Consider the following 24,039-nt stretch of genomic DNA (forward strand, 5'->3'; position numbering starts at 1 on the left):
CCTAGATGTGGCAGAGGGCTGGCTTTATAGGCTTGAATGTTGCAGTACACTTGATCTATAGAGTGTTTATTTATAAATTATGAATTTTTATATAATTTATATAAAAATTACACATTGCACTGCATGTAATGTATCCTTTAAATATATATAAAGTGATATATTTAATGCCATTGTGTTTTGCACAGTTTGCACAATACTGAATGGTCACCACTTAGCTAATACTATTTATTCCACTTTTGGCCAGCTTGGAGATGCTGTAATCCCTGTCTCTCTTTCTGTCTTTCTCTCTCCCTCCCTTCCAGGCTTTTCGTACTCTGTTTTTCCCTTTAGCTCTCTAGACCCTGCCCCTTGGTCATCTAACTTGACTTTAATTGGACGACAAGTCTGCCAGCAGCTTAGCCATTGGTGGAGCTTAACAGCCATTATGCTTGTTCAGAAGGGCTGTAACTGTTCAACAGCAGGGGAGGGAAGGAATGAGAGAAAAGAAGGGAGTGACAGAAGCCGGGGGAAGAGGGGGGCTCATTCAGCCTACGAGAGCGAGGAGGAGTGGAGCGGTTAGTGCACAGAGTAGGGAACTTGCTGCCTGTGGGAAAGTAAACAGCACAGGGTATTTGCCGCCCTCACAAAGGCCTCAGTCCGGCACCAGCGGATAAACGGAGGATGAGGATGTGTTCAAGGAGGCAGCTGATTTCATAGCAGGAAGTGCATGGGAGGTTGTTGGGATTAAAGTCCCTCTTGGGAGGTGCTGAAGCTTTCCTGTGGAAGTACTACTGAGGACAAAAAGGTGAGTTGTGCTGTTTATTGGTCTATCAGTTTCACTTTTCCCGTGCACACTAATACTCTAAGTTTGCTTCCCGTTCATGCAACAAAGGCAGGGGCACCATGAAAAGGGGTCTTTTCTCTAGAGTGGGGGTAGGAGAAGAGAAGACAGAAAAGGAGGCTGTGCACTCTCCCCAATTTCAGTGGGAAACAGTGGGATCTTACAAATCTCCGTAAACCCAGAAAGACACTCTCACAGGCTATGAGAACACAAAATATGATGTATTGTTTTGTCTATGGAAGTCCTGTACTGAGACATTTTTCAAAATATACACTTTTTCGCTGTTACAGAAGAATGAGAGTCATAGAGCTTTGAAATGATATGAGGGTGCGTAAATTATTTTTATTTACTATTTCTATCCCTTTATCCCAGTTCTAACCAGCAGAACTTCTGACACATGAGGCAACTGCAAGGTGCTAACTGGGAATGATCAAATATTTTCAAACTCCAAGTACAACCATATATCTGATTTAGAGCGAAATTATAGCAGCTTTTTATGGACTAATTCCAACATAAGATCCATAATCACACACTTTGTGTGGTACTGAGGGGCCTCACAACCCTGGCCCTCCAAATCCGCATCTAGCTGCCACTGAACTTTCACTGACTTCCTTTTACATTTACCGAATTGCCTAGTTTAAAAATGGGCCACATTCCATTTCCCTCCTTTTTTCTCTATGACAGTTCAGCGTCGTTAGCAGTCCATGCATGTCCGAGAGAGAGCTGCAGTACAAATGCACCCTGTCAGTGGTCTCTCCAATACAAAGGAGGTTTTGGGCCCTCTGGGATGACAGAGGCATGTGTACAAACGCAGGGGCCTCTTAGCGGATGTGATACTGGATATTGGATGGAGGGAGTTCCATCCACATGTTAGTGCGAATTTGAAGGTTTCCATCTGACACCCTAAGGCAGGGGTGCCCAATCCTGCTCCTGGCGATCGACTGTCCTGCAAAGTTCAGCTCCAACTCTAATCAAACACACCTGCCTTTAATTTTCAAGCGATCCTGAAGACCTTAATTAGTTGCTTCAGGTGTGTTTGATTAGAGTTGGAGCTGAACTTTGCAGGACAGTCGATCGTTAGGAGCAGGATTGGGCACCCCTGCCCTAAGGCATGTGAGAAAAATTTCAGAAAGTGAAAGGTGTTGTACAAAGTCCTCTGCCCTGTTTGAGAACACATTACGCAACAGCAGGAGAGACACGAAACACTATATGTTCAGAAGGTGAAAGAGGAGCTTGAGCTTTTTATGTGATTGTTTCTATAGATGTAAAGGTAGAATTGAACAGATCTTTTGAACCTTTGCATGCCAAACCACATCATGCTTTGAAGGTTTGAGGATGTGAATGAACAATATGAATGAACAATGACATGTTACATGACTCTCTTTATTGTGTTTTATGGTTATACTGTGTTTTGGCATCACTATTATTAGGAGGCCAATGGAATTCCTTGCTTCAGTCATTTACACACGGTGACTCTGCGTTTTATTGTAAAGCTGCAATGAAACAGAAGTAGTAACAGATGTTTTTTTTATTTATAATGTAGTGTGTATTTTTATTTAAAATGTAGTGTGGGACTTGATTCTATGCATCAGCTTTTGATGGATTTTAAATGAATGCAAATTAACAATAGTTGATTGTAGAATATGTCATTTTCTTTGAAAGGTCCAGTTATGATGATCAAAATTCAGTAATATTATTGATTTAATAGCACTTATCAGATGAGAACAAAATTTGAACTGAATTGAACTAGATGATGACTAACTTGACGCTGTTATTGAACTGAACTGAATCAAGATTGAAGTGATTCGAGCTGAACTTGTTTCATAATTGATGAACTTTGAAACCTTGACTGAACTGGAACAACACCTGACCTAAATCAATATTTTCATTGTTTTTTGTTTGTTTATTAATGTGAAGCTGCACTAAATATTATGAGGTCAAATATTTTTTTCCCCCTAAATAAAACATATGCACACACAAAATGTACTAATGTATAATTATACATTATAAAATAAATAAATAAATAGGCAGAATTTTCATTTCATCCTGACTTTAACACACTGTTAATTTAAAAGTGAATTATAGACAACCCCAAGGATGAATAATGCATCCTTGCATGTCTGTGGTCTGCAGAATCAGCCACTGCTGACCTGGCACATTTTGAGTATGTGCAGTTATGAAAATAGAGGACATGTAGAGGTCTGTACAGGCATCCTGCAGTTTAAATAGAAGGGTAACCTGCCATTAAGTCAGAATGCACTGGTGTATTTGTTCATACATCCTGCTAAAATTAAGAAAGGAGATACACGTGAAAAAAAAAAAAACAGTAGCAAGTTGCAACACAACCTTATTTTATTATCTGACATGCTTTATTTTAATATTTTGCAGTGCATTCATTCATCCTGAGCACATGTCCTGGTTTAATACCCTGTGGACAGGGATGACATCATGAATCACTGTCAGCATATCTCTGAGCTGTCTTGTGGTAACTCCAGCTATTTAATGCAACAGACTCTTGGGATACTGATAAGAAGCGGAAAAGGATGTTTCCTCCATGTGTTGATACTGTACACTGCTGCGTCCATAGTTTTATTAGCAGGAACCAGTGGTTGTCAGCAGGTGGTTTGCAACTCAAAAATGGAAGGGAAAACAACACAAATGCAAATTTGTAATATAATAATGTACAAAAGTTGCTTCAATCCTGTAAATATTCTTATATCAATCAATAACAGTGTAAATGCTGTTGTTATGTTGCTGTTATAAAAATCAGCAGACGTACATCATGACAGAACATTCTTGGAAAGACACTAAAAAACACAGACAGGTACTGACACTGCAGGGACCAGCATTGTAAATCATATTTATTATTGATTTGCCCATCAATAAAAATGAAATGTAAAGGTTAGCATTCTATTCTGAATTTTCTATTGCAAGTAAATTAAATAAATTTACATATATTACATTTGTGTTATTCTTAAAGAATTTAAACTCTATGGGGCGGTTTCCCAAACAGATATTAAATGTGCTATCGGAATTATTGTAAATACAAGCTTCCTAGTCGGAAATTGGACATGAACGGCCTCTCAAGTTGTATTTACCACTGGGAAATTCGTAATAATTTTGATACCCAAGTTTCCGAGTTGGGCGGGTCATAAACTTTAAACATGGTGGAGGGAACAACCATTGCTGCTGTCAATGCTGTTCTCACAACAACTACATCCCTTTGTCTTGTCGCTAAAGTAGTGTATTTATAGACTAGATATGAACGATCATTCGAAGCATACTGCATACTGTATGTTTTATAAGCAGTGAAATAAGCATGTATTTGACCGAAATTCCAGAATTGTCAGCGAACTGCATGTACAGCGCGGTGAATGTTTATATGATTGTCAACCAATGGGATGCTACATTTTATTCTTTCCGTCATCAAAGCACTTGAATACGACAAGCTCGTAATCACGACTTCATAAGTGGGAAATAGGACATTTCCGACAGCACGTGAAGGCAGCATAAACCTAGTCCTAGACTAAAATGGCCTTTTAAACCAGATTAACAGAAGTCTGCTTTCTCTGTCATGGTTTTAAATATCTTAGACTTAGTCTAGTCCAGAATTTATAGGCTGATTTCCTGGAGGAAGACTACAGCTACTTCAGGACTACCAGGAGACAGATTAACGTTGTGTTTCCGGGTCTTTATATATAAAAATTATTGGCACCCTTGATAGAAGAAACCTGTGGCACAAAACCCTAAACTTTCATTGAAGTAAAATGAAAGGGAATGAAAATATCATTAAGGGAAATCCCTTTTATTTAATACTTTTTGCAACTTCCTTTTGCCAATTTAGCAGCTATGAGTCTCTCATATAATGCCTGATGAGTTTAGAGAACACCTGACAAGAGATCAGAGACCATACCTTCATACAGAATCTCTCCAGATCCTTCAGATTCGCAGCTTCTTGTTGATACTCTCTCCTCTTCAGATTTCTATAGGGTTCAGGTCAGAGGACTGGGACGGCCATGGCAGAATCTTCGTTTTGTGCTCAGTGACCCAGTTTTATGTTGATTTTGAATCATTGTTCTGTTGGAAGATCCAATCATGGCCCTATTATAAGGCTTTCTGACCCCAAGACTCAACTATTTTCTGCAATTCTCCAGCTGTGATCCTTCGAGAGTCTTTAGCCACTCAAACTATCTTCCTCACGTTGCATTTAGACAATACAGACAGACAATATACTGCAGGCAGATTTATAACATTTCATGTTGATTGGAACTCTATAATTATTGTCCTAATGGTGGAAATGTAAATGTTCAATGCTTAAGCTGTTTTCTTACTTTATTATTATTATTTAGTTATTTATACTTTGTGTTATTTTCTTGACTTTTGTGAAGGTTTTGCTAAGCTCAACAACCTGTTGCTGCACATCAGGGCCCGTATTCACAAAACATCTCAAGGCTAAAAGTAGCTCATAACTCGCCAATTTAGGAGAAAATCTAAATTGCTCTAAGAGTATTTCACAAAGCACTTTAGCACTAAAACTAGCTCCTAAATCTGTGAAACGTTCGGAGTAGTGAATAGGACTCCTAAGTCACTAAGAGCAAACCACAAACTATCCTAAAATGGAAGTTGCTGGAAATCTGCCTCAGAACGGAAACATTTTAGAAACATTTGACGATAATGTGCTTTTAAAAAGGCATCGCCTTTGGTTTTGGAGGTTATCCCAACTTCAAATTTTCCTTTGATTATATGCTTGTTTTCATTAACCAATTGGGCAAGAAGTAACAGCTGTTCTTGCGTCAAGTTTGGTTTTCTTTTTTGTTTGCATGTCTTACTACTCTATTAATTAAAAGGCTTATATATGCATATATGCAATATATTTATATGCATATTTACAATTAATTTTTTACAAGAAGCATACAGGCTGACAATTAGCTGAGCATATACATCTATGTTATATTGTTTAATTAGTGACACTTTGCCTGCATTTTAAAATCTTTATTTGAATGTGGCAATTAACATTTTTTTTATATTTTTCTTTTTAAACCTTTATTTGAATATGGCTTCATAATATAGCGTTCTACAATACTTCTGTGAATGAATCTCTGACAGAGACTCCTCCTCTATCAGCCAACCACTGTGTGCGTAGTTAGTAAGCATGCTGTCATCATCCATAGCAACGAGGTCAACCCCACCCCCTTACTCTTAGCTTAAGACTTCTCTCTATTCCTTAGTAAAAGTTTGTCTCAGCAGCTTTGTGAATAGATTTTAAGAGAAAACTCTTAGCTAAAATGTTTAACTGCTATTTAGAAGAATTCTTAGTGGTAAGATAATATGTTTTGTGAATACAGGCCCAGAACTATATTCTTTTTTTTTATTTCTCTCTCTCTCTCATTGTGATGGATGATTAAGGGTTTTTGACCTTTGTGTTCCTTAATATTTATAATCATATATACAGTATAATCATATTTAGGAAGTCATGTCTGGATAATTTCATGTTCCTAGCCACCCAGGGCCCGTATTCATGAAAAATCTTAGTGCTAAGAGCTGCTCCTAGTAACAATATTCTAAGAAAATTCTTAGAAATGTGGGTGTTTCCTCTTAAAATTAAAGAAAAGATGCTAGTAAAGAAAAAAGTAATTCAGAAAGCATCTTAAACCTTAAAAGAGGTCTTAACGTCCAAAATTGTAAGGAGTACAAACGAGGCCTTTTAAGAGACGTAAGAGTTTCTTTAGCAGTGGAGAAAATGGACTAAACATGAAGAGGGAGAAGAAATGTGTTGCACATAATGCATGACAGTGAGTTAATAAGACGCTACATATTAGATCGTGCAGGAATCATGTTTGTGACCGATCTTATTTGAGACAAGCTAATATCTCCGACACCGCGCAGAAATGCCATAGCGCCAGAAATGGACGTAATCACTACATTAACAACATGAACATATTTGGCAACTGGAAAAATGCAACTCTGCAGCAGCGGTGATTTGGGTCTGTTACAGCAGTTTCAGAACCTCATTGTGTCGCTGTTCATTTCCTATAAAATACGTTAAGTATGACAGCATGGTAAATAAAAAATAAAGAATATATATACATATATAATGTGTGAGAGAGAGAGAGAGAGAGAGAGAGAATACGGTAAAACAGGAAAAATTAAAAGGCTTACAATAAACCCTACTCTTAAAAGCACTCTTTTATTTCCTTCTTGGACAACTAACCAATCACAGTCTTCAAAAGACTGTGTCATAGCTAGCAATGGGGTCAGCCCCGCCTCCTCACTAAGATAAAAGTTTTTGCTTTTTCCTCGCTCCGAGTTACTCTCAGAATGGCCCTGAATCACTTTTAAGCTAAGACTCCTAGTTAAATTTTTTTAAGCTAAATTAGAAGCTCTCTGAGAGGAATCTTAGAATCTTTAAGAATACGGGCCCTGAGGTGTTCTGATACTTGTGTGTCTGGATGTGTGAATTGTGTGTTGTGTTTTGACAAAAAGAGCCTTGTTTTTAAAATCGTGCTTAAGCAATCGTAAAAAACTGTAAAAATGTTGTACAAAAATTGTATTTCTTATTTTTATTCGTCTTGTCAGGATACAATTCATTTAACATTTACAACACAATAGGAAAAAGTGTTGCAGAGGGGAAAAAAAGTAGGTTGTACAAAAATAGCCTATTAGCTAATTTATTCGTCTTGTCAAAATACTAAATTCGTTTAACATTTTGCTGTTAACACAGTAGGAAAAGTGTCGCAGAGAAAAATAATAAATACATATGACATCTGTCATTTAAAATTATAGGCTAAACAAAATATAAACAAAACCGAGTTGAACATCCTTCAAGGACAGCGCATCCAGACTTTGCTCCATCCTTATTCTACTCTGTCACTCATCGACAACCTGCCTGTTCTGTCTGAGGGCTGTATATTCACCACCGGTAGGCTACAGCCTGCTCTGAGGACCGTTATGCACATACTGTGCACAGACCCCACAAATGAAACGGGTGACGCAGAAAGCATTTCTGAATTGCTTTAAATTAAAAAGTCTTAAATTTAGGATTGACACTTATCCAAAGCGACTTACAAATGAGGACAATTGAAGCAAAATCAACAAAAGAGCAATGATATGCAAGTGCTATAACAAGTCTCAGTTAGCTTAAAGGTGCAATAGAAGATGCTAACTTCAGAGTTTACTGATAGCACTGAAAGCGAACGTCCCACCCTTCCTGCAATCGCCGTCCAAAGCCACGCATATATGCATATTAGAGCAGAACACCAGAGACAACATTAAATTACTACAATAGGCTACATCAAGGGTTTCCAATTACAGTCCTCGCGCCCTCCCTGCTCTGTACATTTCATATGCATATCTTATCACGTCCGACGGTTGTTCTGTTGGACCATTAAGTGCCATGCGAAGTGGACATCACCAGATATTCCACCATGAATGTTCCGAAGTGAAGTAAACTTCAACAGATTTCCCTTGCTCAGGGAGTAGGGAGCAATGAACACTAGGAGCATGTCAATCGGAACACAGTTCATGCTCGTAGCTGTCTTCTAATGAGCTGGTTATCTGATTCAGGTGTGTTAACTAAGCGAGACATGCAAAATATGCAGAGCGGGGCACGCGGGGACTGGAATTAGGAGCTACATCATGTGTCATTCACCGGTGAGAAAACATTATAGCACAGTTAGTAAAAGTACTACAATACCAGGCAGGAAGGAAGATCGGGTTGTTGATGTTTGCCTGCTATTCTCGCTCTATCCGCAATAGTGTGCGTGAACACGCTGATGATGGATCCTGTCTGCGCCAACCGGGTGCGCAGAGGTAAGAAAATACATACGTTGACAGGCAGGTAGGAAAGCCAATTAAAACGCTCGGACCGAGCGTTTTGATTGGATGAACATTTCTTGGTCCTACACCTTCCACAGAATATATAAATATAGATACATACATTTAGACCACTTAACTTAATGATTGCTATCAGGATGTGAAGAGACTTTCAACCAGCATAACAAAAAATGTTTCTGAAGACAATCACCTATTGCACCTTTAACATAGTACACGTAGCAAGGATTTTTTAATTATATAATAAATAAAAAGAAAACAGATAGAATAGAGCAAGCTAGTGTTAGAGGCCTTTTATTTCTTTTGCTTTTGTTAATTGTGTAATTAATAAAAAGAAAAGAAATAGATGGAATACAAAAAGAATAGAGAAGCTAGTGTGTTTTTTTTGTTTGTCTTTTTTTAAGAAAACAAGCAGTTAGTAAATGAATAGAGTGCAAGTCTAAAAGGGGCAATTTTTTTTTTTAAGAATAGAATTAGAATAGAGAGTGTTAGAGGGACAAATAAAGATGGAAGAGATGGAAGTGTTTTAGCTGATTCTTGAAGGATTCAGCTGCTCGGATTGAGTTGGGCAGGTCATTCCACCAGGAAGGAACATTATTTAAAAGTCTGTGAAAGTGATTTTGTTATCATATTATTATAATATTATTTGTTAACATTATTTTTAAGATTTTCTCCTAAATCGGCGAGTTACGAGCTACTGTCAGCCTTAAGATGTTTTGTAAATACGGCCCCAGATGTGTGCAGTTTATTTTGCTTGATTTAAAAAAAAAAAAGAAAAAAAAAAAGAAGTGTTTTCTTGCTCAGTAATGTTTTTTTTTCTTTTGTTTTTTTGGGATTGCAGTATTTTTCCCGCTGCTATTGTTTGCCAATGAACAGCCAATCAAAACTGTTTACACATTTACAAAATGTTATACAGTAATGTTCTTCCAATTTCAGGTAAATGCCCATAATAAGAATATTATTGGTTTCTCTTTCATATTGCAGTAGACTTCATGGAGTTCCCAGGTACGTTTCAATATTAACATTGTCTCAGATGTTTCTCCTAAAATACAGTAATAGAATAAAGCTATACAATTATTGTGATGAGTCTCCAATTATTAATTTAATTGTAATGCTGAAACAATTTATATCTTTTTTGATATTTATTTTCCATGATACTTTTTCTTGGGTTATTTCTCCCAATAAACCACAACTGACAGTAGTTCTGGATATCCATGCTCTTTGCTTTGAAAATTGATGCAGACTGGTCTTAACTAATGTGCAATTCCAGTCTTCCTCAATACTTTCTAATGCCAATCGTAATACTGCATTACACCATGAGAAAATAAGTTTATGGTCTGCTTCATAAAAATATAAGTCGAAGCATTTTTGGGGGGACTGTGCACATTGGTGCCATCAGCCAATCAGCATCATCATGATGTCAATTTCCTGTGGTTCTCCTTGGTTGAGACTGTAATGTCATATATTGTTATAGAAATGGATGAAATATTGGAGACAGATGATCCTTTCTCTTTAGCAGTGCTTGGTCCCACCATTTCTCACATCACATACCATTGACCTTTTGACTTGTGATCTAACAAACAGCCAGGCATTCCTCGGTGATGAATGCAGAAACAACGCTTTGTGAGTTTGTTCCAAGGTCTCATTTACAAGAGAGCCATTGTGTGTGGTATAACATGAAGTGGGCCCACTGGAGAAACTGTGTTTGTGGTCCACTGTAAGGGACAGAAGGCCTTGGACACAATGGCTTTATCAGAATGGACTCACATGAATGTTCTGAAAAACATGTCTGGTGTTGTTCAGGCTCCCTTCATTACATTAGCATTTTTGTAACTGATTCAGTATTTGAATAAACGTATAGGTAAATCATTTGTGGTTAGGTTTTCAGACGAGCCAATCTTGGCTCAAAGTGATGGTGTCCATTGTACACAAGACATATTTACTTATTATTAAATAATCTAGTGAGCCTGCCTAATGAGATTAATTAGTGATGCATTACTGTTTAGTTATGTATAGTCTAAGCATGTAGATATGATAAAAAAAATAAAAAAATCGGATTTGACCTTTTATTTAATTTTTGTAGTCCTTTAAGCTTATAATATGAGCCTGCCTAATGAGGTTAATTAGTGATGCATTACTGTATAGTTATGTAGCATGTAGATGTATTCTGATTGTTCCTTTGATGCAAACCAAATTTTTATAGTCCTTTAAGCTTATAATATTCCATTGCAAACATAGATTGTGGATAATAAATTAATAAACAACACATACTCAATATTCTGCCTGGTATGCCTGGCTGTGACATCATTTGTGACCTGCACATAAAACCTTATTAGCTGTAATCCATCCCCTTATCCCTATAGTTTTGCAGAAAATCCAATTCATGTACGATCATGTCCTTGTGGACAGTGATATCAGCAGACGTATCACTGCATGGAACTGTGCCACCGAAGGAAACAATTGTGAGGTCATTAAACTGCCAAATGTGGGATGAGGGAGCATTTGCCTTAAATGGTGCAACTCATTAAACAAAGCTATTTTTTGACAGTGACATAGATGTGATAACTAAAGAATGTTTAATAAACTGTGTGTAGTGGTTTATGAGGGGGAGGAAAACCTCCCAAATGCTAAATCACTAAATTCCAAAGTAAGGTTGCCTATAATTGCAATTTGTCTTATAGTGTTGATCCAAAATAGTATGTCCCAGTGATACACAAACTTGCAATTCATTCAGACAATAACATAACTTACAACTTTTAAATTTTCAGTGTGTAAACACACAGTAGGTCCTGTAAATGTAATCATATATACACACACATACACTTTATAGAAGTGCAAATAAAAGACCTACATGCAGTGTAGTATGATGTAGAAAATAACATTTGGCTCCTTTTTTACAGAGCCTATGTCCACAGCTTCATCTCACCAGTACCTGGAGAAGGATGTGGAGGAAGAAGAGCAGAGAGAAAGAGTCAATTTTGAAGATGAGATTGGCAAACAAAAGGGCAAGACTACCTCCGGAGAGGAGACTGCAAAATGCAGTGAGCCTCAGACACATTCAAGTGACTTGAAGGGGACTCAGGAAAAACATGCAGATAATTTATCCCAAGCAGTCACTACAGTTTCTCCTGCTGGTCAGGAGTGTACCAGTTATAACACTAGTAAGTTCCTACTTTGTCATTTCCACATTATATTCACCTGGGATCTCATTTTGGTATTGGGAATTACTGAACTACATCTTGGGGAACCATTACCATTTCGAGACAAGCGTTTGCTATAAATAGCCAGATTACTTACTATTTTGGCATACCTGCTTAAACTTTGGAATATTTAATGTTCAGTGGAACTGTTATATCAGCCAACTTAAACTAGATTATACAATCCTCACATTTTCCCCTTATTTTGTTTACAGATGCGGCAACCACCAACAAAAGGTACGAGTTGGTTTTCCACTTAAAAACACACAAAAATACACTTAAGTGACTTTATTGGCACTTTCAAAACAGAGCAAACATTAGCCAAAACTAGGAATCTGTTAACACTAGTAAATAGCTAGGATTTCACTTGTTGCAAAAGCCTGAACCTGGTTTGGGGTGAACGCTGGCTACTTTGAGCTTGTCCAGGATCATTTTGGTTTGTGACAGGCTGATAACGCAACTGTGCTGGATACAGCGTTCCAGGTTGCGTCAGTCGTGACGCAGACTCATAGCTTGAAATAAAGAGACTACTGGGCTGTTCCAAGGATTGGGAACTTGATCTGGATACAGATTGGTAATGTGACTGCCCCGGCATAGATGTCTGGAACCCAGGCTGTGATACAGTCTCATAACTTGACTGTACCTGGGGCTGGAACCTAGACCGCACTGGAACGGCTGGAGGAGAGTAGCCAGACTGAGTTAGCAACTGGCCGCTAGGCAGCTTTTGAGGCTGGGAGCTTGACTGCCCTGCCATGGAAGATATCTGGTACCCAGACTGAGAGATGATCTCAGAACTCGACTGTGCCTGGTAACTGGACTGTGCTGGCATGGCTAGGGAAACATAGCCAGACGGAGATGGTGACTGGCGGCTAGGCAACATTTGAGGCTTGTAGCTGGAAGGTTCTGACTTAAATAGGTGGTGATGCACATCTTGCCCTGTCTTGGCCAGAGACTGGTAGCCAGGCTGTTGCAATTGTCTCAAAGGTCCAGATTGCTGTCCACTGGGCTGTGATACAGAACCATAACTAGGCAGTCCAGGCTTAGCTAGAGGCTGTCGGCTTGGAAGGACTGGGGGCTGGAAGCTAGGCTCTTCGGGCAGCTGTGCTGGTCTTAAAGTGGACTGGAGTGTTGATTGTTGTGGTTCAGGAGATCCGCTGGGTGACACAGACACATAGGTGCCCTGCCCAGGCTTCACTGGGGCCTGGTATCCATGTTGCAGAACAGGTTTGATGTGCTGAGCTAAGGATGAAGATACTAGTCTGGATGGAGTCAGATACCCAATCGGTCCTGGTTGGGCTGCAAGCTCGTAATTGGGCTGAGATACATACTCCTGGCATGAATAGAGTCTGGAGCCAATCTGATAAAGGTGTCCCCCTTGGGCCTGCACTGGCTTAAAATCCATTTGCTCACCATGCCGGACCACAGACTGGTAGCTGGATTGTGCTGTTTGCAGGCTGCTTGGCTGAGCCACAGAGTAGTAGCGGTCTTCTGGTGACTGTTGGCTGCTGACTTGTGCAACCTGTGGCCTAACAGTTTGGGACACAAACTGGTAGCTGGCTTGCACTGGTTTTAAGACATTGGGCTGAGCCACAGACTGGTAGCCAGCTTGTGCTGGCTGTTGGACAGCAGGCTGGGCCACAGAGAGGTAGCCGGCTTGTACTGGTTGTTGGATACTGGCCTGAGCCTCAGATGAGTGACTGCTTTGTGGTGGTTGTTGGACAGCAGGCTGGGCCACAGACTGGTAGCTGGCATGTGCTGGTTGTTGGAGAGCTGGCTGGGCCACAGAGAGGTAGCTGGCTTGTACTGGTTGTTGAATACTGGCCTGAGCCTCAGATGAGTGACTGCTTTGTGGTGGTTGTTGGACAGCAGGCTGGGCCACAGAGGTAGCTGGCATGTGCTGGTTGTTGGATACTGGCTGGGCCTCAGATGAGTGACTGCTTTGTGCTGGTTGTTGGACAGCAGGCTGGGCCACAGACTGGTAGCTGGCATGTGCTGGTTGTTGGAGAGCTGGCTGGGCCACAGAGAGGTAGCTGGCTTGTACTGGTTGTTGGATACTGGCCTGAGCCTCAGATGAGTGACTGCTTTGTGCTGGTTGTTGGACAGCAGGCTGGGCCACAGACTGGTAGCTGGCATGTGCTGGTTGTTGGAGAGCTGGCTGGGCCACAGAGAGGTAGCTGGCTTGTACTGGTTGTTGAATACTGGCCTGAGCCTCAGATGAGTGACTGCTTTGTGCTGGTTGTTGGACAGCAGGCTGGGCCACAGAGAGGTAGCTGGCTTGTACTGGTTGTTGGATACTGGCCTGAACCTCAGATGAGTGACTGCTTTGTGCTGGTTGTTGGACAGCAGGCTGGGCCACAGAGAGGTAGCTGGCTTGTACTGGTTGTTGCATACTGGCCTGAGCCTCAGATGGGTAGCTGGTTTGTGGTGGTTGTTGGACAGCAGGCTGGGCCACAGACTGGTAGCTGGCATGTGCTGGTTGTTGGAGAGCTGGCTGAGCCACAAACTGGTAGCTGGCTTGTGCTAGTTGTTGGATACTGGCCTGAGCCTCAGATGAGTGACTGCTTTGTGCTGGTTGTTGGACAGCAGGCTGGGCCACAGAGAGGTAGCTGGCTTGTGGTTTTTGTTGGACAGCAGGCTGGGCCACAGACTGGTAGCTGGCATGTGCTGGTTGTTGGAGAGCTGGCTGGGCCACAAACTGGTAGCTGGCTTGTGCTGGTTGTTGGATACTGGCCTGAGCCTCAGATGAGTGACTGCTTTGTGCTGGTTGTTGGACAGCAGGCTGGGCCACAGACTGGTAGCTGGCATGTGCTGGTTGTTGGAGAGCTGGCTGGGCCACAAACTGGTAGCTGGCATGTGCTGGTTGTTGGAGAGCTGGCTGGGCCACAAACTGGTAGCTGGCTTGTGCTGGTTGTTGGATACTGGCCTGAGCCTCAGATGAGTGACTGCTTTGTGCTGGTTGTTGGACAGCAGGCTGGGCCACAGACTGGTAGCTGGCATGTGCTGGTTGTTGGAGAGCTGGCTGGGCCACAAACTGGTAGCTGGCATGTGCTGGTTGTTGGAGAGCTGGCTGGGCCACAAACTGGTAGCTGGCTTGTGCTGGTTGTTGGATACTGGCCTGAGCCTCAGATGAGTGACTGCTTTGTGCTGGTTGTTGGACAGCAGGCTGGGCCACAGACTGGTAGCTGGCATGTGCTGGTTGTTGGAGAGCTGGCTGGGCCACAAACTGGTAGCTGGCATGTGCTGGTTGTTGGAGAGCTGGCTGGGCCACAAACTGGTAGCTGGCTTGTGCTGGTTGTTGGATACCGGCCTGAGCCTCAGATGGGTAGCTGCTTTGAGCGGATTGTTGGCTACTGGACTGAACAATAGAGATATAACTCTTCTGGGGTGGCCTGGTACCAGAAAAGAGCTTGGAGCCAAATTGAAGCCTACCTTTTTGGGGCTTGGTATGAGTCAGGCTACTGGGCTGCGCCACAGATATATAGCTACCCTGTGCTGGTTGCTGGCCACTGGACTGGGCAACAGATTGGCTGGCCTGAACTAGCTGCTGGCTGGAGGCCTTGGCTACAGACTGGCCACTTCCCTGCACTGGTTGTTGGCTACTGGGCTGGGACACTAACAAGTCAGTGGCTTGCGCAAGTTTCTGGCTGCTGGGCTGGGCCACAGATTGGTAGCTGGCCTGTTCTAGATGCTGGTTACTGGCCTTGGCCATGGACTGAAATCTGGATTGTGCAGGTTGTTCACTGCTAGGCTGGATGGCCTGTGCTAGTTGTTGGATACTTGGTTGAACTACAGTTTCATAGCTACTTTGTACTGGTTGCTGGCCACTGGACTGGGCTAATTGCTGGCCTAATGACTGACGCACAAGTGCGTAGCTAGCTTGAGCTACCGGAGGGCTGCTCGACTCACTGCTGCGTTGCACTATTTGGTAGCTCGGTCGTGACATTGGTTGAGTTTTGGGGGGCAGAGGCTTGAAAAATCCAAAGCTTGGATTCTGAACTGGCCTGGAACCTGAAAACAGCTTGGAACCAGTTTGCCAGAGTCCATCTCTTTGAGGCTTAAGAGGCTTTCTGCTTGACTGCCATGCAGACTGGGAGCTAGCCTGTGCTAATTGTTGGTCACTGGTCTGGGTTAACTGCAGGGAGCTAGACTGGGCCATGGTTCCAGAGCTGGCTTGTGCTGGTTGTGGACCATTGGACTGGTAGATTGTCTGCACTAGCTGTTGAGTGTCAGGCTTTGCTAAAGAGTCCCTGCTGGTCTGCAGAGGAATTAGGGAAGTTAGCTGCACTGGTTTAAGAACAGAATCACTGCTTTGCTGCAATGGCGTCAAGACAGAGGAAGAATGGATCGTGTCAGAGCCTTGAACACCAACTGACCGACTTAAGCCATACCCTGACATGCCAATACCTACTGGATTACCCACAGAGCCATGAGGAAGACTACCACTTCCAGCCGAAGCAAATTTGGAGCCCTGAAGCTGGCTTCTAGTGTCTGAACCAGAACTTCCACTTGCCACTGGACCACCTGACAAGCCAGTCTGAGTACTGTAGCTTCCAGTACCATAGCCTCCCTTAACTGCAGCACTATAAATTACATTCCTAGAACGCAGAGGCCTGGTTAGTCCTGCTTCATCTCTTAGGCCATTCCATGTGTAAAAAGCTTGTAGTTTAACATCCTGCATGGGCTGACCATTTTTTGGGATATCTGGGTTATCATATCCAGGATCACCTCCATTGCTGATAGAGCTATAGCCATCAACTACAGAAAAACAAAAGGCATTAAGACATTGTTGACAGTCAAGTTAAATTATTCAACTAGATACACTTACCAGTTACAATACTGTCATGAACACCAAAGCCTAAAAGTACTGCCAAAGAAAACCTGCAAAACATTTATTTTTTAGGAACTACAAAACACTTTAAAGTCAATAAGTGGTTTGAGTAAATCTTAGAAAAAAAGTTAACAAACAAATCCATAAAATAAACATACCTTAAAAGTTGCACTGTCACAGTACCCATACTAAGCCAAACCTACACTCAGCTTATCATCAAAAAGAAAAAGAATAAAAAAGAAAACAAAACTTGTACCCAACCATGCAGTTTTGTTACTAAATATTAAACTGGTCTTTTTATAGTGCTTGCCTCTACCAATCACAAATCACAGTTTACTAGATTATTAAGTCACACCAATCAGTTGTCATGGCAACCTCTAATGGATCATTATTAGTTTCAGGTGTCATAGTATGTCAAGTGATATTTAGTTAGTGCCTTTAATTTTTTAATATTGTATATTTTTTTGTGTGTTGTTGTAAAAATCTCATCATTCATTTGTAATGTTGATCTCAAATTATATTTTTCTTGGAGTATTGGAGTGATTATTTGGAATGGAATATAATGTATGCTGTGTGAATCAACAGATTCTTAAATGCATTAAATCATTTTCAAGTGGTTTAAAATCTAGATAACCTGCACATTACTTAAATGTATCTTTATGGCGAACTGCATGCCAGGTGATTGGCCCAGTTTAGTTCTGTTGTGTTATGAGGAAATGCATGATAATAGAAATATATGGCAGTATCATTCCTGTGAGATTTCCTGTGGTGAAAGTTGTATTCAAAACAAGACATTTTTCAGTTTATTCTACCGTTATATTCTGCTGAATGGATGTTTCCAACATGAAGTTGTCAATACTGCGGCAGGTTAGAGCTATCAATAGCCTTTTCAGTTGGTGGGGTGTGTGTCAGTAGCCTACTGTTTTCAGTTTGTATTTATTTCCTGTGCAAATATTCTTGTTTTTTTTTACAAGGTTAATAGTCCCAAGCAATTTGTTCCACCTCTGTTAGAAGCTGAACATAGTAGAAACTATTTAACACCTTTTTTACTTACAATGCATAGATTAAATTATATAATAATAGCATAGTATAATAACTTGCTTTGCACTCAGGGAAAGGTCCTGTTTAGGGCCTTGTGGGACAAATGTTGCAAGTAGAAGTTCTGTGTTTTGAGCTGCAGAGAAAAAGGATCTGTAACCCTGTTTCCAATATGTTCACAAAGCAGAGGCAGGTAAACATACCCATGCAACATCTTCCCCTCTTAACCTGGGGAGAAGTATGTTTTGTAGGAGTGGAAAAGAAAAACACTAGCTACATCTGTAGTGAGAAGAGATGCACAGAGCTTACCGCTGTCTTATGTGCGTTCTACTGCAAAACACCTGCTCTTTCCCCTAGCAACTGAGAGCTTGTGAGATTAGCTCTGACAGCCAACTTTTAAGATGCCATTCCACACACTTTTACATGGAATAACTGCAGTTAAAATGATGTATGTCATGCTTTCTATGAAGTTACAGAGCTTATTAATATTCACTTGGCATGTTTACCTTATTGTATGTGAAGTGCATTACTGCCCTTGAAATGTTATGTAAAAGGTGCTGTGAATTGATATAAGCATGTGTGGTGTCATTGGAGGCAATAGATGATAACTCTCAAAAGCACTATTAAAACCTGCAGTAGACTGTTGAGACTGAATGTTGAAATACCTTTCAATGACCGGATGTGCTGTAACATGACAACATCATTCCATGAACAGAATTTCCATCGTCTTCTTTCCTTGTAATTAACCTTTTTTTGTGTTCCACAGCTAATAGACATAATAAGCACCACTGGGTTGTTTGGCCTGCAGTACTAGCTTTTATAAACATTTATTTAAATTTAATCAAATTCTATGAAGATAAAATTCCTCATATTACATTGGTTATTCAACTCTGTACTGTGAATACTCTACCCCATTTTCATCTCATTTCCATTTCCACAAGCTTAAGTCCTCTACACAAAACACTGTAGCACTTATAATGAAACACAAGCGCTTTTTGTGATAATCACTAAATGGGGCGGATGGCATCTGAACTCTTCCCCTTCTCTTCTACCACCCACCACCCAGTCTTAGGCCTTAGCTGATCTCAGTACGGTTATACCCTTGAGAGGTCAGCAATAATATGGCTCTATTTTTGGGGAATGTTCCAGAGATCAAGCTTCCACAGACTCTGCTGCACCAGGGAACTTAAATGAAAAGGAAGACCAGACTTGCACTGGGGTGAAGACGGAGAGGGAAACATGCACTATTAAAACTGACGCAGGAACAGAGGATATCAGACCCAGCCCAGCACAAAATGCTGAAGGTAAGAGATAAAACATCAAATGTCTCACAGTTATGTTTAATAAATCAGTCATTATTGAGAAGTGGAACAAAACAGGGTGCAAAATTGAAAAAGTAAAACCTTGTACTCTTATAATCTTATATGTATTAAGCTACTGAGCTATGCTATAATAACCTCCCAACTTTTCTCTCTTTTTTAACAAAATGAGCTTTTTACCTTGGACTGTGTAATATAATTTAAACTTTATCTTTAACAGATAAATTATGTATTTTTCAAAATACATTCTCATGTTAGCAGACAGATTATACTTTCACATGTGACCAACAATTCCACAACGAATATAAAATATCATAATGAAATAATCAAAATATGTAACTGATGGTGGTGACGAAAACCTGAATTTGTAGTCTTTTTAACTATCAAATACATTGAATCAATAAATTACTGTATTAAAACAAACAGTGAGTATGTTATTGTTTATAAATCTTTTATTCAAGAGTCACATTTAAGTATTTTGATATATCATTGGAACACAAAATCTTATGGTGGTGACATCTGACGGTGTTGACAAATTTGGCATTTCTTTCACAAAACAAATGGAGTTCATGTAGTTGCCATTTAGTTTTTTCTGTTGATGCTAGATGCTATTGGAACCTGCTTAAGGAAAATAAAATGATCTAAATATTTCAAATAATATCCTCAGAAATTGGAAGATGGTGTTAACATATCATGGTTGTGACCAGGAAATGATTTAAAATATTCTAAAACTATAAAACTGACCAGAGACTGTCCGACAGTGATGTACTCTGCAGAGGAGGAATGTGGCGAGGGGTTCGTTTAGAGTGACCGCTGCCCCTGATATCCCCTGATTTTATTACATTTTAATGAATGTCTGACAGTATTGACAAAAAATGGGGACACAAATTCGAAACCTTATGAAACATACATGTGTCACTGAAAAACAACCTTGCTTTGATATGAGATATTATTAAGTGTTACTTTTGATAAAACTAGGTCTTTCTCATTATTTAAAAAAAAAAACATTTTTGTCCATGTTATAGCATATGAATGATTGAACCCTACTCTGTGGACACACTGTTTTAGATGTAGTGAGAAGACAATAAGTGTCATAGATTTCACATAATAATGATCAAATTAAATTGAAGGGGATAATTGTGTTAAATACATTCTATTTTACTCCCCATAACATTTACAATTGAATATATATATATTTTTAAAACCTCATAGCAGTTACAATTGCTGGACATGTTTTGTCCCATGTCTCAAGAATGACTGAAATACTATAAGTTGTACAATTTAAAAATCAATGACTCGTTGGCTTTATTTACTGGCAGTGGCTATTTGCACTAAGTGAAAATAGCATATTTTCTTAGCGATGTATGCTATTTACACTAAGTGCAAATAGCAGTATTTTTTAGTGATATGCTATTTACACTAAGTGCAAACAGCTATAGATTATATTTACACTGTTAACATAGCAGGGGTTTCTGCTATTTATACTAGGTCTGCACCTCAGTATTGAAATACATTATTAAACATGCAATAATAACTGAGTGTAAATTTTAATTCAAATTATTAAATGGATGCCACCTTATTGGGACAAAAGCCCTGCCTACACCTACCCTACCCGATACTTTAATTTCAACTTTTTTATTATTTCCATCATTTTTATTAAAAATAAAGGCTTTTCTGATGTGATTTGAAATTTGAAAAGCGAGAAGGAAAAAAAAAGTTTGTCAAAAGGCGGATACGAACCAGGGTCGAATGCATTGAAAGAAGTACGACACACGCTTTACCATCTGCGCCACTGGAACGGAAGATTGCTATCCCCCTTTTATAATGTTGACTAGCCCAATGGTGGACGGAGTTAGTGGAAGTAGCTTCTGCCAACCTCATGCGGCGTTGGATTCCGCCATGTTTTAGGTCACGCTCTGGAGCACACAATGCAAACAAATGCAAATCACCACAGAAAAAGCTGACTGTTTTACCTTAATATCTTTTGAAAACATCTTACATAAGCTTAGAATAAAACAGACTAATATGTAAATCTGTTTAAACAACTAAAAAAAATCGCTCTGTTTGTCTGAGAGGCTGCAAATATTCATTATTATTCAGTCTCCTTCACTACAGAGGTACTGATATAACTTAGGCTAACTGCTAAAACACTTACGACAATTAACCATGGTTTTACTATAGTAAACGTGTAGACTGTGTTTTTGGTGTATGTTTACATTTGCTGCACAAATACACCTAGGCGGTTTTGTACTCCTTTTTTATGTTGATATAAAGTGGTTGCTTACTGTTAAAACTAATCGTGGTATTGATATCTTTGTAGGACTGTCGACTATAGATCAGTGGTAAGGGAAAGCAACGAAAATGCAGCGCGTTGCTTTCTTCTGATCTCATTTGCATGCCTGCATATAGTTTGCATAATCATCAGTAAAGTGTATTCTGAGATCTGAGGTCTTATATCACTGTATTAGTTCACTGAGGCGCGTGTCGTTGGGGAATCCTGGAGTGTGACCTATGAGGGGAACCCCAGTATTACAGCACAGCGTCACACAAGCCAGGATACAGAGTTACAGAAACTAAACAACCGAAAGCAATATATGTCTTCCTCAGATGTAATGTTAGTTCTGTACTTCAGCGTTGGGTAAAAGAGCATTATAATCTCCTTTTGTGGTAGAGAAAGCTGCTTATATGTAGGCTACGGGAAACAGCGAAAATGTTGAATTAAACATACACACAATAAGCGTTTCCACATGTTTACACTGGCCCCGATAATCAAAACTTCTAGTGCTAGCTCCATTTCTGCAAATCAGTTTTTGTAAATGAGTTACTTGATCCACATATGGCCTTCATCAACAACCGCTTGCGCCACCTGCTGGTGAGCGGCTGACAGCAGCTGGAGATCATGCATCGGTGCTCTACTGCTATTCCTGCGGTTCCCGGATGTGCAATGCTGAATTTTCTGCCGAATTTTAACCACTAAATTTGTGGCAGCGAATTTGGAAAGTGAAATAAAATGACTGAAATTTGCCTGTCGAATATTATACATCGTATTTTTAAACAGATTGAATATTTTGGAAGTGAATTCTGGAAGGTGAATATGAATTATTGAATTTTTAATTATGAAAATGTGTGTGAAATATTTTGAAATGAAATATTCACAGCTTAAATAAACAACTATGTTAAATTTCAGGACCTAAAAATGCAAGCCCTGGAAATACAAGGCATTAAAATTCAAGCACTGTTAATTGCAATGCATCTTTTTTTTCAATTTTTGGAATTCAGCATGCTTTATGTTTCAAAAACTATTGTCATTATTCTGCTTCCATAGTCATATTGCCCGGTAAAACTGCTCAGTGTTAAGATAGAGGTAACAGAACTTAGAAGCTGCTTTGAAACGATGTGTATTGTGGATGCTGTGCAAATAAATACCTTGACTTGACTGGACCAAGTTGAAGACTCTATTAGCGATGCCGAACAATGCAAGCGATCAAATGAATGAATGAAACTTAACCCGTACAAAAAGTATCCGGTTATTAACAAGCTGCCGCAGATAACATTTCCATATATGATTCCTTCTATTTGTGGTGTGAGCGCTTACAGTTGAATGAAATCACTGTATCTATAATAAATCTACAGAGATTAATTATGAAGCCACATTTTATTTGTTTACCATACCGAGTTTCAGTTTAATTTTCATCCGAGTTCCTTAGTGAATGTAGACATATTTAATGTTTATATGATTCAACTTAGATCGCGTTGGAATGATCAATTGCCATAGTCCTTATAATCAATGTCTGCAGGGAAAACCTCGGCTTTCTAACGCGGAGAAAGCACGTTTTTCACACCGGCCGTGCAAAGGGATATAATTGATGATACAATAAGCCTTAACCACTGCAACGCGATCTTAAGTAGAATAATATAAAACGTCTACATTTACTACTACTCACTCTCCGCTGTAGCTCCCGTGCCGTGACCCAAATTCCCAGAATGCATTGCCGCTGTGACGACACATTCCCATCCTCTTGTACTGATTGAGAAATCAGTATTTATTTTTATGTTTGTTCTTTGTAGGAATACATTCATGTTTCCCCTGTTCTTGTATATTTCTACAATTTTTGCAATAAAAAAAAAATTGAGAAATCAGTATTTGTACAAGTTTTAGATAATATTTTATGGATTCAACAAAAAACAATATAGGCTATGTTTTATACAAAATGGCAATCAAAATGTCATTAGCACGGAGCCTCTAACATTTGAAGGAAAAAACCAGGGTGAGTAAAAATGACATAGTTTTGCTTTTGTAACAGAATAATATAAAACCATGTTTGTATACTTAAAACGTTGTGTATTTTCTTGCAAAATGATACAGACATTTTAGAGAGAATTACTTAAAGTTGATTGTTTGCTAGGCTATTCAGAAAAATAGCTAACGTTACAGCTTTTGGGGTAATTTTAAGAAGAAATTGTTTTAAACAAATCATCTTTTAAAAGAATGTGGCAAGCCAAGTTCAGTTTCATTGACGTGTTTTGATTGATGCTGACTAGAGCACTACAAATACAGGGTAAAAAAGCCAATCATATAAATAGCTAAAAAATAAATAAATAACAGCACTAAACTCACAAGTTATGATATAAGCATATGTCTGTGTTAGCTTGGATAAGCTTTTTGGAAGCAGCTCTCAGATCATAAAATTCAAGCAAAGAACAACAGTTTTGTTTTTGATGCTCTGTTCTCTAGTTTCTGTCAAGGGATTGTTCACAAATATTCATAGGCTTCTTACTTTGCTTTTATATGGTACACACATCCAAATTAATGCACTCACAGTCCTTAAGCGTGCATTTCATTTTTATTTATTTATTTTGTCATCTTTTTCTTTTTAGATGAGGTCTCTGCTGGTCTGGAGGTGATCTATGATGATGTACCCTGTGAAAATCTGTCTTCAGGAGAAGGTCAGTCATAGATTGTGTTTGGGTCTGTCTTTTGGCATGCAAGACTGTTTGATTGTTGCG

General features: G+C 39.5%; 1 protein-coding gene across 6 annotated transcripts in view; it reads left to right on the forward strand.

The window, feature by feature from the left end:
* Positions 1-554: 554 nt before the first annotated feature.
* arhgef10la (Rho guanine nucleotide exchange factor (GEF) 10-like a) overlaps positions 555-24,039 on the forward strand; it is a 142,135-nt gene continuing 118,650 nt past the window's right edge. For 5 of the 6 annotated variants that reach the window (XM_058790882.1, XM_058790886.1, XM_058790883.1 and 2 more), the window contains exons 1-6: positions 555-784; positions 9,635-9,655; positions 11,551-11,811; positions 12,063-12,084; positions 18,863-19,017; positions 23,911-23,979. In XM_058790882.1, coding sequence (XP_058646865.1) covers positions 9,643-9,655; positions 11,551-11,811; positions 12,063-12,084; positions 18,863-19,017; positions 23,911-23,979 — 520 coding nt within the window. In that variant the 5' untranslated portion in view covers positions 555-784; positions 9,635-9,642. The remainder of the gene's footprint in view (positions 785-9,634; positions 9,656-11,550; positions 11,812-12,062; positions 12,085-18,862; positions 19,018-23,910; positions 23,980-24,039) is intronic. The other variant, XM_058790884.1, reaches the window with a different exon arrangement.

Source organism: Onychostoma macrolepis, chromosome 11 (assembly GCF_012432095.1).
Source record: "Onychostoma macrolepis isolate SWU-2019 chromosome 11, ASM1243209v1, whole genome shotgun sequence".
In the NCBI taxonomy this organism is placed as follows: domain Eukaryota; kingdom Metazoa; phylum Chordata; class Actinopteri; order Cypriniformes; family Cyprinidae; genus Onychostoma; species Onychostoma macrolepis.